This window comes from Erythrolamprus reginae, chromosome 11 (assembly GCF_031021105.1).
Source record: "Erythrolamprus reginae isolate rEryReg1 chromosome 11, rEryReg1.hap1, whole genome shotgun sequence".
Taxonomy (NCBI): Eukaryota; Metazoa; Chordata; class Lepidosauria; order Squamata; family Dipsadidae; genus Erythrolamprus; species Erythrolamprus reginae.
The window spans coordinates 8,012,576-8,027,397 of record NC_091960.1 but is presented as its reverse complement, the minus strand read 5'-3'; the positions used below and the strand labels follow the sequence as shown (position 1 = coordinate 8,027,397).

The following is a 14,822-nucleotide window of genomic DNA, read 5'->3' as shown; positions in this document are numbered from 1 at the left end:
TATTTGATCAACGTTCCCAAGGCAGATCATGGACAGCAATCTATAAGTCCCCCTCCATGCCTGGATTATTAAATAAGACTCATTCCTCCAAATAATAAAAGAACCCCATAGTCCGGCTTTAGGGCTAATTAACTTTGGCCTTTGGGATTGTCACTTAATTGAAGTCGTCTTAACTTGTTGCAACGCCTGTTCAAATCAGCGGATCTAGCAATGAAGAAGATACACAGAAGGGACAAGAGATAATAGCAACAGCATTTAAGACCTATACAGCTTCGCGGTGCTTTTACAGCCCTCGCTAAGGTTTTACAGCCCTCGCTAAGGTTTACAGAGACAGCCTATGCGCCCCCCCCCCCCCCCCCCCGACAATCTGGGTCCTCGTTTAACCCACTTTGGAGGATGGAAGGCTGAGTCAACCCTGAGCCTGGTGAGATTCGAACAGCCAAATTGCAGGCAGCCAGTAGTCAGTGGAAGTAGCCTCCAGTACTGCATTCTATCCACTGCAGAATACAATTAGAATTAGAATTAGAATTAGAATTAGAATTAGAAGTAGAATTAGAAGTAGAATTAGAATTAGAATTAGAATTAGAATTAGAAGTAGAATTAGAATTAGAATTAGAAGTAGAATTAGAATTAGAATTAGAATTATTAGAATAAAATAGAATAGAACAGAATAGAACAGAACAGAATAATAGAAGAGTGTAGAGTTGAGTAGAATAGAATAGAACAGAACAGAATAGTAGAAGAGTAGAAATAAGGAATAGTATAGAAAGAAATATAGATTAGATTAGAATGGAATGGAATAGAATAGAATAATAGAATAGAACAGAATAGAACAGAATAGTAGAAGAGTGTAGAGTTGAGTAGAGTAGATTAAAGTAGAATAGAATAGAATAGAACAGAACAGAACAGAATAGAATAGTAGAAGAGTAGAATAGAGTAGAGTAGAAATAAGGAATAGAATAGAAAGAAATATAGATTAGAATGGAATGGAATAGAATAGAATAGAATAGAATAGAATAGAAGCCGAAAGGGACCTTGGAGGTCTTCTAGTCCATCCCCCTGTTCAAGCCGGAGAACTTATGATGAGAAAGGCGAGACATAAACCTCCTTCCTAGATTTGCGAGACGATGAATGACAGCAGCTCCCATGGAGGAGGAGGTCAACAAAGTCAAGGCAGTGACCACCTTGACCTTCGACCTCCCTTCTCCTGCCCTCTAACCGCCTCTAACAGTCATCTCAGTAACACTGCAGCGTTTCAACCGCACGTTAAAGACGCCTGCAGGCAATCCTCCACTTCTGACCGCAATTTTCACTGCTAAATAAGGCAATTGTTCAGTGAGGCACGCCCGATTTTACAACCTGTTACATTAAGCGAAAAACACCGCACTCGTTAAGTGAATCATGTGCTCATTAAGCGAATCCGCCTTCCCCCCCATTGAAGAAGGTGCTTGCCGGAAGTCAGCAGAAAAGTGTCAAATAATTGCTACGATTGGATTGGTGACAAAGGTAAAAGACAGGCATAAAATGTGAAAGGATGTAATAAAAGGAATATATAAATACGTAAAGTAACATATGTATCTATAAAGAGGTGATATGAGCAATGTAACAAACATAAAAAATCGGGCATAGATCTGTACTCAATTAGAGAAATGTTGTTTTTAAAATTTGGAAAAACTAATAAACACTATTTTTAAAAAATAAATAAATAAAAGGTGGCAAATGATAATCAAATGCAAAGGATGCTGCAATTTGTCATAAATGCATGTCAGTCACCCAGTGCCCAAAGTGTACATTGTTTTATTGTTGCTGTGAGTCACCCCGAGTCTAATAAATGAATTAATTAATTAATTAATTAATTAATTAATTAATTAATGGAATGAATGAATGAATGGAATGAATGAATGAATGAATGAATAAGTAAATAAGTAAATAAGTAAATAAGTAAATAAGTAAGTAAATAAGTAAATAAGTAAATAAATAAGTAAATAAATAAATAAATTTGGATCATGTGCTGCTGCTGCAACAGAGCAGAAACTAGTTACTTTTTTCAGGGTGGCTGTAACTTCAAACCAGGGTGGGTTCTGGCTTACCTCAACACTGGTTTGCTTGTGCAGTGCCAAAAATTCACAAAAAACTCCTCCACCTCCCCCCAAACCCCCCAAAACAAGATGGTAGCGCATGCGCAGTGCTGGAAACTCGGTTCCTGCGCATGCGCAGAAAAAAGAAGAAGAAAATTCTCCACAAAAAAGAAAAATTGTGCCCCAAAAAGATGGCAGCATCTGCGGACCGACACCCACAGAACCAGCTCTGTGATATCACCAGCGGTTTGCTACTGGTTCTATAGAACCGGCGCGAATTGGGAGGAACCCACCTGAGCTTTGAACCGTCACTAAATGAATGGTTATAAGCAGAGGTGGGCTGCTAAGGTGGGCCGGTGACGTGTGCTCGCCCACGTGGCTCCGAGTGCCGGTGGACTCCAGCGCAATTCTGCTACTGCACCTGGGCAGGTAACAGAATCATGCGCGGAGCTGCAGGTGCGCCCGTGTTTTGGCACCGTTTTTTGCTTCCACACACCTGCGTCTCTGCGCATGATTCTGCTACCTGCCCAGGTGCAGTAGAAGAATGGCGTTGGACTCCGCTAGCACTCAGAGCCACGGGGGTGAGCCCACGTCACTGACCGCTCTACCTTAGCATCCCGCTTCTGGTTGTAAGTTAAGAACTACCTATATTTCATGGCGGCGTTCACTCTGATGAATTGCTGAGAGCTGACTCCGATTTGATGACCCATCAATCCATCGATCGGTCAATCAATCTAATCACTTCATTGACTACACAATCTTGAGTCCACGTGTAGCAGCATGGATGAGGCAGGTTAAAGCAGGGTAGAAGGTATACGCAGAGTTCATTATTTCCTCGATGGTAACCATTCACAAAATACTAGTTCATACTATGTTGGAGGACGTCCTTCAAAAATATATTAAACCATCTGCAGGGCTTTTTTTCTCTTTGACTAGATTTATCTTCCAGAAGTCATCTCAGAGAAGTGATTTCTCTCTTTTTGAAATGGAAGATTCATAAGGTGGGATTTGATCCCATCAGTCAGAAATGAATCACATTTAAGCCTTGGAGAAGGCCCGAATGCGAATTTAACATTCCCAATGTTCCCAGGGCCCTCCTGGGTTATCATAGAAACGTAGAAGATTGACAGCAGAAAAAGACCTCATCTATCTATCTATCTATCTATCTATCTATCTATCTATCTATCTATCTATCTATCTATCTATCTATCTATTAGATTTGTATGCCGCCCATCTCCATAGACTCGGGGCGGCTAGTTTGCCCTTATACTATTTCCTGGATTCTATCTTAGGATGGATCTATATTTATCCCAGGCATTTTTAATTTACGTTACTGTGGATTCACCAACCACAGCTGCTGGACGTTTGTTCCAAGCATCTACTACTCTTTCAGTCAAATAATATTTTCTCATGTTGCCTTTGATCTTTCCCCCAACTAACTTCAGATTGTGTCCCCTTGTTCTTGCGTTCACTTTCCTATTAAAAACACTTCCCTCCTGGACCTTATTGAACCCTTTAACATATTTAAATGTTCCGATCGTGTCCCCCCTTTTCCTTCTGTCCTCCAGACTATACAGATTGAGTTCATGAAGTCTTTCCTGATACGTTTTATGCTTAAGACCTTCCACCATTCTTGTAGCCCGTCTTTGGACCCGTTCAATTTTGTCAATATCTTTTTGTAGGTGAGGTCTCCAGAACTGAACACAGTATTCCAAATGTGGTCTCACCAGCGCTCTATATAGCAGGACCACAATCTCCCTCTTCCTCCTTGTTATACCTCTACCTCTGATCTTCTTTTGTTTACTAGGAAAGTCTGAAAACAGTTCCTAAACACTTTCAGCCAAAGGGGCTTGGAATTGTTCCTTAAAATGTCAAACCCCCCCAAAAGGGGGGGGGGGGACACAAGAATTAAGAAAGGGGATCAAAGCATACATTTGCACCCTGTCTACAGAAACAGTTTCCATACATTAGGAAAACTTGCTCAAAGTTTACCTTTAAATTAAAAAAGCAACGGAAGTGTTTGAATACAGCTTTTTAATTCATACTTGGTTTTGGATTCTCAAGCACAGCAGCATTTCATGGTTTTAATTTTATGGATTTTCTTTTTCCTTTTTTTTTAACGCCTTCAAATCAATCTTGTCTTCTAGGGATTGCATGGAGAAGTCCCCGTACCTTTTCTTGGCAAGAGTTTTGGAAGGAGGTGGCCATTCTCTCCTTCCTTGAGGTGAGAGAAAGGGACCGGCCCAAGGTCACCCAGCTGGCTTTGCGCCTAGAGGGACTAAAATATGGTTTTTAGTCTGATTTCTAGCCTTTAACCACTAGGCCCAATAGAGGAGAGGGAGGGAGGGAAGGGGACAGGGAGGGGGAGGAGAGAGGGAGGGGAGGAGAGAGAAAGAGGGAGAGTGAGCAGAAAGAGAAAGAGGAGAGGGAAAGAGAGAGGAGAGAGAGAGAGAGACCGAGAGAAGAGAGAGAGAAGAGGGGGGAGACAGAGAGAAAGAAAGAAAGAAAGAAGGAGGGAGAGGGAGGGGGAAGAGAGAAAGAGAGGAGAGAGAGACAGAGAGAGGAGAGAGAGAGAAAGAGAGGGGGAGAGGGGGGAGACAGAGAGAAAGAAAGAGAGAGGGAGGGAGAGGAGAGACACAGAGAGGAGAGAGAGAGAAAGAAAGAGGAGAGAGAGAAAGGAGAGGAGAGAGAAAGAGAGAAGAGAGGGGGAGAGAGGGGGAGGAAGAAGAGACACAGAGAAAAGAAAGAGAGAAGGAGAAAGGAGAGAGAAAGAAAGAAAGAGGGGAGAGAGAAAAGAAAGGAGAGGGAAAGAGAGGGGGAGAGGGGGGAGACAGAGAGAAAGAAAGAGAGAGGGAGGGAGAGAAGAAACACAGAGAGGAGAGAGAGAGAGAGAGAAAGAGGAGAGAGAGAAAGGAGAGGAGAGAGAAAGAGAGGAGAGAGGGGGAGAGAGAGGGAGGGAGAAGAGACACAGAGAAGAGAGAGAGAGAAGGAGAAAGGAGAGAGAAAGAAAGAGGGGAGAGAGAAAAGAAAGGAGAGAGAAAGAGAGGGGGAGAGGGGGGAGACAGAGAGAAAGAAAGAGAGAGAGGGGGAGAGAAGAAACACAGAGAGGAGAGAGAGAGAAAGAAAGAGGAGAGAGAGAAAGGAGAGGAGAGAGAAAGAGAGAAGAGAGAGGGGGAGAGGAAGGGAGAAGAGAGACAGATAAAAGAGAGAGAGAAAGAGAAAGGAGAGAGGAGAAAAGACAGGAGAGAAAGGGGGAGAGAGAGAGAAAGAGAGAGGAGAGAAAGAGAGAAAGAGAAGAGAGAGAGAAACACAGATATAGACAGAGGAGAAAGAATCAGAGAGAGACATAAAAGGAGGGGGAGGAAAGGAGGGAGGGAGGGAGGAAGGGAGACAGAGAGCCAGGAAAATAATAATAACGCAGGCTTCGTAATTAAATTAGCCCACAACCTGGGATCTCTCTAAGAAAGTGCTGTTGATCAGTATCATCACAAATCTGTACTAGGCAATCTGATTAATTGCAAGGAGTCACATTTGTTCCACTTGGCGATCTAAATTGTGCTGATCAGCTTATCTGGTTATTTCCATGGTGGATTTCTGCAGCTTGCAATTGTCCTCGGGCCCTCAACTGAAACCATGGGAAGGAATTGAATCAACCCAGGTTGGACTCACCCAACTCCTTCCCCGGTTTAAACAGGAACGCATTTGCAATGTGGAATTTATTCCTCTTCAACAAATAAAGCAACCAGACATCTCTCTCTCTCTCTTTCTCTCTCCTCCTTCTGTGATACAGACGTCCCGCTCAGCTTTGCTATTCATTTCCTACTGCTCAAACAAATATTGGTTGGTGAGATTAGTGCACTGCAGAAAAAATTCTCTTGACCCTTTTTTTCCCCCCCAAGCAATTCTCATTTAGCACCGTGAAGACAACTGGCTACCACAATTTATTTGCAAGGGGAAAAGAATGTTGTTGCAGCCTCATGGGTTGGATGTTCTAGTATTTATTCAGCTCTCATCTATAGAGAGATACTATATCTTAATTAATTACAAGATGTGGTTTCATACAGCTACCAGGTGAATGTCTCCAACTGGGTCTAACTCGTTTAATTTTCCCAATCTCGTGACCTCTTCAGAAACGCTGGGATCAGAAATTTCATGTTGTAAGTCCATGTTGTAAGTCCTATTCTTACAAATTCCATGTTGTAAGAATATCTCCGGGATCGCCTTCTGCTGCACAAATCCCAGCGACCAGTTAGGTCCCACAGAGTTGGCCTTCTCCGGGTCCCGTCAACTAAACAATGTCGTTTGGCAGGACCCAGGGGAAGAGCCTTCTCTGTGGTGGCCCCGACCCTTTGGAACCAACTCCCCCCAGATATCAGAGTTGCCCCCACCCTCCTAGCCTTTTGTAAGCTCCTTAAAACCCACCTCTGTCGTCAGGCATGGGGGAATTGACATTTTCCCTCCCCCTAGGCTTATAAAAGTTATGTATGGTATGCTAGTATGTATGATTGGTTTCTAAATTGGGGTTTTATAAATTAATTAAATATTAGATTCGTTACATTGTATCATTATTGCTGTGAGCCGCCCCGAGTCTGCGGAGAGGGGCGGCATACAAATCTGATAAATAAAGAATAATAAATAAAGAATAAAGTCGCCCTGAGTCTAAGGATAAGGGCGGCATTAAAAATTGAATAAATAAACAAATTCATGGGGCTTGCCAAGTGTCCATCTGCGTACCTGACGATAACAGAGGATGACTTTAGGTCCTATTTACTTCCCCAAAAACATCTGTCCAGCCTCTATTAGAGACTAAATGCTGGGCAATGTTCTGTCGGGCTCTCTGGTAGACTCCTCCCGAAAATTCACAGGTACAAATTTCAGACACACACATACATGTTTGAAAATTCAAAACAATGTTCTTTATAATGAAAATTCACTTAAACCAAGCCCTCTTTTGGTATAGCAAAGAGCACTCGTCTCCAAACAAACTGGTAATTTGTACAAGTCCCTTATCAGTTCTGAGATACTTAGCTTGCAGCTGTGAGGCAATTCACAGTCCTTCTTCTTTCACAAAGTGACACACCCTTTGCTCTGCTTTAGTTTCAAAGCGGGGGAAAATCAGCACACCAAGGTCGAAGTCAGCAAGGCAGGCACGAAACACAATGATCAGATAATCCTCCACAATGACCCCTCGCATCCTGGACATAAACTGTTTCAACTCCTACCCTCAAAACGTCGCTACTGAGCACTGCAAACCAAAACAACTAGTCACAACAGTACTTTTTTTCCCGAACACCATCACTCTGCTAAACAAATAATTCCCTCAACACCGTCAAACTATTTACTAAGTCTGCCCTACTATTACTACTAGATTTTTGTAATCATTCCTATCACCCATTTCCTCCCACTTATGACTGTAACTTGTTGCTTGTATCCTTAAGATATTTATTAATATTGATTGTTTCCTCATTGCTTATTTGACCCTTAGGACAATCAAGTGTTGTATCTCATGATTCTCGACTAATGTACATCTAGAACTGAATGTCAAAAAACTTGGTGATATGGCTTCATTTTTTTAAATTTATTTATCTATCTATCTATCTATCTATCTATCTATCTATGATTTGATTTGATTTGATTTGATTTGATTTGATCTGTATGCCGCCCCTCTCCGCAGACTCGGGGCAGCTAACAGCAGTAAAAAAGACAAATATAACAAATCTAATATAAAAAGTAATTTTAAAAACCCCAATTTAAGAGACAAATCATACAAACAGACATACCATGCATAAATTTTATAAGCCTAGAGGGAAGGGAATATCTCAATTCCCCCATGCCTGATGACAGAGGCGGGTTTTAAGGAGCTTACGAAAGGCATGGAGGGTGGGGGCAGCCCTGATATCCGGGGGGAGTTGGTTCCAGAGAGTTGGGGCCACCACAGAGAAGGCTCTTCCCCTGGGTCCCACCAAACGACATTGTTTAGTCGACTGGACTGGGAGAAGGCCAACTCTGTGGGACCTAACCGGTCACTGGGATTCGTGCGGCAGACTTTAGTACTGTATACTGCAAATAGCCTTAAAATAGAACTGATGGTCAAATGCCCCAAATGAAATCATAACACTGTGATGTCATAACTTTGAAGTCATGTCATAATAGCAATAGCACTTAGATTTAGATACCATTCCACAGGGCTTAAAGTTCTCTCCAAGCGGTTTACAGAGTCAGCATCTTGCCCCCAACAATTTGGGTCCTCATTTTATCAACCTTGGAAGGATGGAAGGCCGAGTCAACCTTGAGCCTGGTGGGATTCGATCTGCCAAACTGCTGGAGCTTGATCAGCAAAAGTAGCCTGCAGTACTGCACTCTAATCACTGTGCCACCGTGGGTCCTAAGTATCATAATTAGAAACATAGAAACATAGAAGTCTGACGGCAGAAAAAGACCTCATGGTCCATCTAGTCTGCCCTTATACTATTTCCTGTATTTTATCTTACAATGGATATATGTTTATCCCAGGCATGTTTAAATTCAGTTACTGTGGATTTATCTACCACGTCTGCTGGAAGTTTGTTCCAAGGATCTACTACTCTTTCAGTAAAATAATATTTTCTCACATTGCTTTTGATCTTTCCCCCAACTAACTTCAGATTGTATCCCCTTGTTCTTGTGTTCACTTTCCTATTAAAAACACTTCCATCCTGGACCTTATTTAGCCCTTTAATATATTTAAATGTTTCGATCATGTCCCCCCTTTTCTTTCTGTCCTCCAGACTGTACAGATTGAGTTCATTAAGTCTTTCCTGATACGTTTTATGCTTAAGACCTTCCACCATTCTTGTAGCCCGTCTTTGGACCCGTTCAATTTTGTCAATATCTTTTTGTAGGCGAGGTCTCCAGAACTGGACACAGTATTCCAAATGTGGTCTCACCAGCATTCTATATAGCGGGATCATAATCTCCCTCTTCCTGCTTGTTATACCTCTAGCTATGCAGCCAAGCATCCTACTTGCTTTCCCTACCGACTGACTGCACTGTTCACCCATTTTGAGACTGTCAGAAATCACTACCCCTAAATCCTTTTCTTTTGAAGTATTTGCTAACACAGAACTGCCAATACAATACTCAGATTGAGGATTCCTATATTTTGAGAGGTTCCATTGAACTTCAGACATAAATCAAAAACTACCTGGATATTAAATAGGAATCTGAATCCCTTTCTCACTCCCAGACCTTTCCTAAAGCCAAATTACTCCTGATTTTTCCATTGATGTTCCAGCATTCCTTTTTCAAGGCCCCATCTTCTCAGGAAGCTCAAACTGCCCAAGGATCTGCTGATACAGTTCTACAGAGGAATCATTGAGTCTGTCATCTGCACCTCTATAACTGTCTGGTTCGGTTCTGCAATCCAGCAAGACCGACCCAACTTCAGAGGAGAATCAGAACTGCAGAAAAAACAATTGCTGCCAACCTGCCTTCCATTGAGGACCTGTATACTGCACGAGTCAAAAAGAGGGCGGGGAAAATATTTACTGACCCCTCACATCCTGGACATAAACTGTTTCAACTCCTACCCTCAAAAAGTCACTACAGAGCACTGCACACCAAGACAACTAGACACAAGAACAGTTTTTTTCCCGGATGCCGTCACTCTGCTAAACGAATGATTACGTCAACACTGTCAAACTACTGTATTTACTAAGTCTGCACAACTATTACTACTAGTTTTTTCTCATTATTCCTGTCACCCATTTCCTCCCACTTATGACTGTATGACTATAATTTTTTGCTTGTATCCTTAAGATTTTTATTAATATTGATTCTTTCCTCATTGCTTAGTTGACCACTATGACAATCATTGCGTTGTACCTCATGGTCCTTGACAAATGTATATTTCCTTTTATGTACACTGAGAGCATATGCACCAAAACAAATTATTTGTGGGTCCAATCACACTTGGCCAATAAAGAATTCTATTCTATTCTATTCAAGAGTTAAAGGGTTAAATAAGGTCCAGGGAGGAAGTGTTTTTAATAGGAAAGTGAATACAAAAACAAGAGGACACAATCTGAAGTTAGTTGGGGGAAAGATCAAAAGCAACATGAGAAAATATTATTTTACTGAAAGAGTAGTAGATCCTTGGAACAAACTTCCAGCAGACGTGGTTGATAAATCCACAGTAACTGAATTTAAACATGCCTGGGATAAACATATATCCATTGTAAGATAAAATACAGAAAATAGTATAAGGGCAGACTAGATGGACCATGAGGTCTTTTTCTGCCGTCAGTCTTCTGTGTTTCTATGTTTTTATTCTACTCTTGTTTGTTTTTTTCAAGTATGTACTGGTGGTATACAAATATATAACAATATATACATGATACTAGTAAAAGAGAAACATTAGGTCTAGGGACGACAGAAGGCACGCTGGTACACTTATGCATGTCCCTTACTGACCTCTTAGGAATCGGGAGAGGTCAACAGTGGATAGTCTAAGATGAAATTTTGCGGGTTAGGTGATGATACTACAGAGAGAGGTAGTGAGTTCCATGCATCAACTACTCGGTTACTAAAGTTGTATTTCCTGCAGTTGAGTTGACAGCGGTCCACTTTAAGTTTGTATCTGTTGTGTGCTCGTGTGTTGTTGTGGTTGAAGCTGAAGTAACTGTGGACAGCAAGGACATTGTAGCAGATTATATTATGGGCTCATGTTTAAGGCAACCTAGTTCTAAGCTTTCTAAACCTAGGATGGTAAGTCTAGTTGTGTAGGGTATTCTGTTGCGAGTGGAGAAGTGGAGGGCTCTTCTAGGAAAGTATCTCTGGACATGTTCTATTCTATCCTATCCTATCCTATTCTATTCTATTCTCTGTACAGTATCCCCCTACTGAAGCCCAAAACTGACCTTCAAGCCTTTCCAATCCAATGCTGACATCATTCTGACCTCTCTCTCTCTCCACGATATGCAGCATTTCAATCCTGGCTTTGAACTGAATTGTTCTGGAGAATCATCTGCTGCTCCAGTAAGCAGAACAAGGGTGGTAGTCCCACACTTGGACTTCTCATTACCTCGTCTCAGCCCAATGACGCCAGCCTTCTGCACTCAAACACCACACTTCCACCTCCCTGAACTGCCAATCATACTGAGACCGAAGCTCCCCAGATCCAGCTCTGCCAATAAAACTGCTCAGTGGGATGACACCACTGATGGGGCACCAACCAAAAAGCCCTGCCACGCAACGAAGCCAATGGGAGCCCCCAGCTCTCCAAACGAGGCGGGCTTTCAAATACATTCTGCCCATGCATGAAGCCCCTGGGACCTTCACTGGACCTTCTTTGGCTTGAACTATTGAAGGAGTTCTTCTAGGTGTCTTTGGTCTGAACTTTCCAGAAAAGAGTCCGGTGCAGCAGGAGCAAACATCCCAGTGGCCTCTTAAAGGCAAGCAACTCTACCATCAGATGGACCCGACAGCTGGTGGCGTAAGAGCCAGCCAAGGGAAGCAGATGCCAAGAGGAATTTTGCTCATCTTCAAGGTTCCACAAGACTCTTGCTCATCGTACATGCTACGTCTGCCAATCAACCATCTGCAAGGGTGATCAAACTGAGCAATGCTAAAAACAGAACTTCGGCATCAACAGAGGCCCAGGCAAAGCTGAGCAATCATGGAAAGGATGCTCAGGGGGGGGAAAAAACCCATTACCAATATCAACACTTGCTGTCATGCCACTTGGAAATTTGGAAATCAAGACTTCTGTTTTCTTCTTATTTTATTTTTTTTCCCCGGGACCAGCTCTCAGATGCTCGGAGTTAAATCGCTTGGCAGTGGCCTCCAGAAAGCAAGAATGAATCATCCCTGATTATTCCTTCAAATCCATTACTACAGGGTATTATTATTATTATTGCAGAAGACTAAGATTACCACTCAGTAAATGGGCTTTAGGAAGCGATTAGGAGGAATCAAGGAAAGGCAGATCGGGTTTGGAGCCGCTGGGTTTTTATAACTCCGTGGAACCTCCCCGTTCAGGGATGCTCTATCCTCAAATGGCAGAGAAAACAGACCCCAGATATCTCACTACGATTGTTTGACGGTAGAAGGGAAAAATAGATTTTTTGTTAGATCCGGCAGGATTTCTTTAGCTGTTGTGAAATTAAGAAAGCCACTCCTTGAATTAAAAAAAACCCCTAACCTTAGAATTGGGGATTTTGTACCTAAGCAGAGAAGTGCAATTAATAAATAAATAACTTCAGGAATTAATCAGCCTTATCAATTCCATTAAGCCAAGCATCTTCACCAATACATGGCACCGTTGTGTTGTTGTCGTGCCTGTGAGGATAATAAATCTGTCTGCTTCCCCGGGCCTTGATATTTACCCCGGGCAGAGTTGAAAGGGCAGGCGATAGGAAATCCAGTGGTTGAGTTCGCATAGCAACCTAATCCATTTTCAGGGTTGGTGCAACACTCTGCGAGGCAGCCTGGTGTGAGTTCACACAATACACTTACCCACATCGCCCCTGCCCCTTAAAAAATACCTTCACACCCATCAAGGTTAAAACCCCAGCAGCTTTCAAGCGTCGTGGTTTGCAATCGGTTGCAGATGTGGTGCAAAGCCCACCACTACTGATGGCATTACTACTATAAGGCCTAACCTCCAGGTAAAAGTATGTGTGTAGTACTTCTCCTGGGAGCTTTGTGGACCTCAGCCGTCCCTTTGCAAGGTATTGGTGGATGTCTCCTATATTCCATCTCCCATCTCTCTCTCTTTCTCTTGGGTACCAGTCTGTCTCTCTACATCAGCCCAAGCATCAGAAGTGTTGCCTATAGGCTTCTCTGCTTCCAGTTCTTCCTCCCTGCAACTCTCGGTCCCTGAGTCCTGCACACATTACACAACTGCCTTCCCCCCCACACACTCTGGATTCTCCCCCCCACCCGCAAACAGACGACTCTCCATCCAGCAGGGAGTCTAACCAAGACCATCGCCAAGCGCTCTGCTTGGCTCTCTCTCTCTCTCCTCCGGGCAGCGCGTCCGCTTCTTGCTCCTTTCTCTACGCGGCGCGATCCAGTTTTTTTCCCCTCCGCCAAAAAAGACCCCTTTGCAAGGTCTCCGGCTCCCAAGCCGGGCTCTGCTCTTTCCTACCGACCACCACGGCAAGAGAGGGAGGGGGAAAAGAGCCCCGATCCAAAGCCAGGTCGACGCGCACGTTACGCTTTCCACGAAAGAGGCTCCCTCCCCTCTCCCTCCCCATGAATATTCATCGGGAGGGGGGGCACGATTGTGCATTCCTACAGCACGCCTGCAGTTGTTGTGACATCTCCGCCGAGGAAGGGAAGGAGGGAAGAGAGGGGGGGGTTTCCAAAGACATGCAGCCAACGGGAGAGCAATCTGCAGAGCGGGGCGCGAGACCTCCAGGAAAAGGCGCAGACCCAGAGCGGAGCGGCCAGGGATATGCATATATATATCCATCTTTAATACTCTGGCGACTTTAGCAGAGGACTAACGAAAGCTTAGCAATTTTACTAGTTTTTAATACATTGTGAACGTTCCGGCGATCGTGGTGGCTGTTGCCTCTTCATTTATAAAGACACCTGGAACTCGCATTTTTAGGACCATTCTTTTATATACATGTGTGTATATGTGTGTGTATATACACATACACACATACACCCTATACCCCACATATATATAGGGTGCCTCGCCGGGACTCACCCCCCCCCCCGTTCCCATATGCACAGGGACGGTTGCGCTCTCTTCGTGGCACGCAACCCCGTTGTGATTCCCGGCGGCTGCGCGCGCGCATCTTCTCCCCCCCCCCCCGCCCGCTTTCCCCACGAACCCCACGCGTGTCACCCAGAGACGCATTGGGTATTCCGTCCGCGCACGGCTTCCCTGCCTTCCCACAGCTCGGCTGGACCCTCTCCTTGCCCGCTCCCGGCACGCAGGTGTGTGTGTGTGTATATATACACACAAACACACAAACACCCGGCCGGACCCCCCTCACACACACACACACTCACACACCCCCGCCTCTTTCGCCGGTGCGGTACCTTGCGAGAGCCAAAGGCAGCCCATCTTGAAGAGCAGCGCGCCCAGCACCAGGACGTGGTTCATCTCTCCGGCTGGTCCTGGCTGGAGCTGAGGGGGAATTCTGCAGCCGCGGCAGGAGGAGAGAGCGAGGGGGGGGGACGGCGGAGGAAGGCACGGGCTGGCTCTCGCATCCAACCCGCCAGCCTTGCTGCATCTCATAAGGGGGGGGTGAGGAGGAGGAGGAGGAGGGAGGGAGGGAGGGGGGGTTCGAAAGAAAGCTACCGAAGGGCTTGCAAATTTTGACAGGCAGTTGGGCCGAGGTGAGGGACGCCCCCCTCCCGAGTGGACCAATGGGGAGGCGGGCTGGCTTTGGAAAGGGGCGGGGCATGCAAATGAGGACGATGAGGGGGGGACACCCGCCAATGGGTGGGTGGGTGGGAAGGAAAGGCGGGGGCGCCGCTGATTGATGAGGGGCTCTTTGTTACTGCAGCAGGGCTGGGAGGCGGGGGGGGGGAGAAAGAGGCGCCCCTTCCCCGTCCGCGCAAACGGCTGGGGAAACCCAGAGAAATCCCCCCCTCCGTTTGCTGCCCTTCCTCGAGGCCCCCTCAGAAATTGCCTCAGGGAGAAAGGGGGGGAAGTCTTCCGTAGGGAGAGCGGGGAAAAAAAGAAGGGAGGGGGAAATCTTTGCATTCCTCGCCTCAGTTCCGCCCTCTTTACTTTTCCTCAGC

The 14,822-nt window shown here is 44.7% G+C and overlaps 1 protein-coding gene across 1 annotated transcript in view; it reads right to left on the bottom strand.

Annotated features, from left to right (window-relative positions):
• The window catches only part of IGLON5 (IgLON family member 5), a 156,288-nt gene extending 141,980 nt beyond the window's left edge, over nt 1–14,308 (bottom strand). Inside the window, 2 exon segments of the mRNA XM_070765009.1 lie at nt 14,115–14,188; nt 14,190–14,308. Of these exon segments, the coding sequence (XP_070621110.1) occupies nt 14,115–14,188; nt 14,190–14,308 (193 nt within the window).
• Between the last annotated feature and the right edge of the window lie 514 nt (nt 14,309–14,822).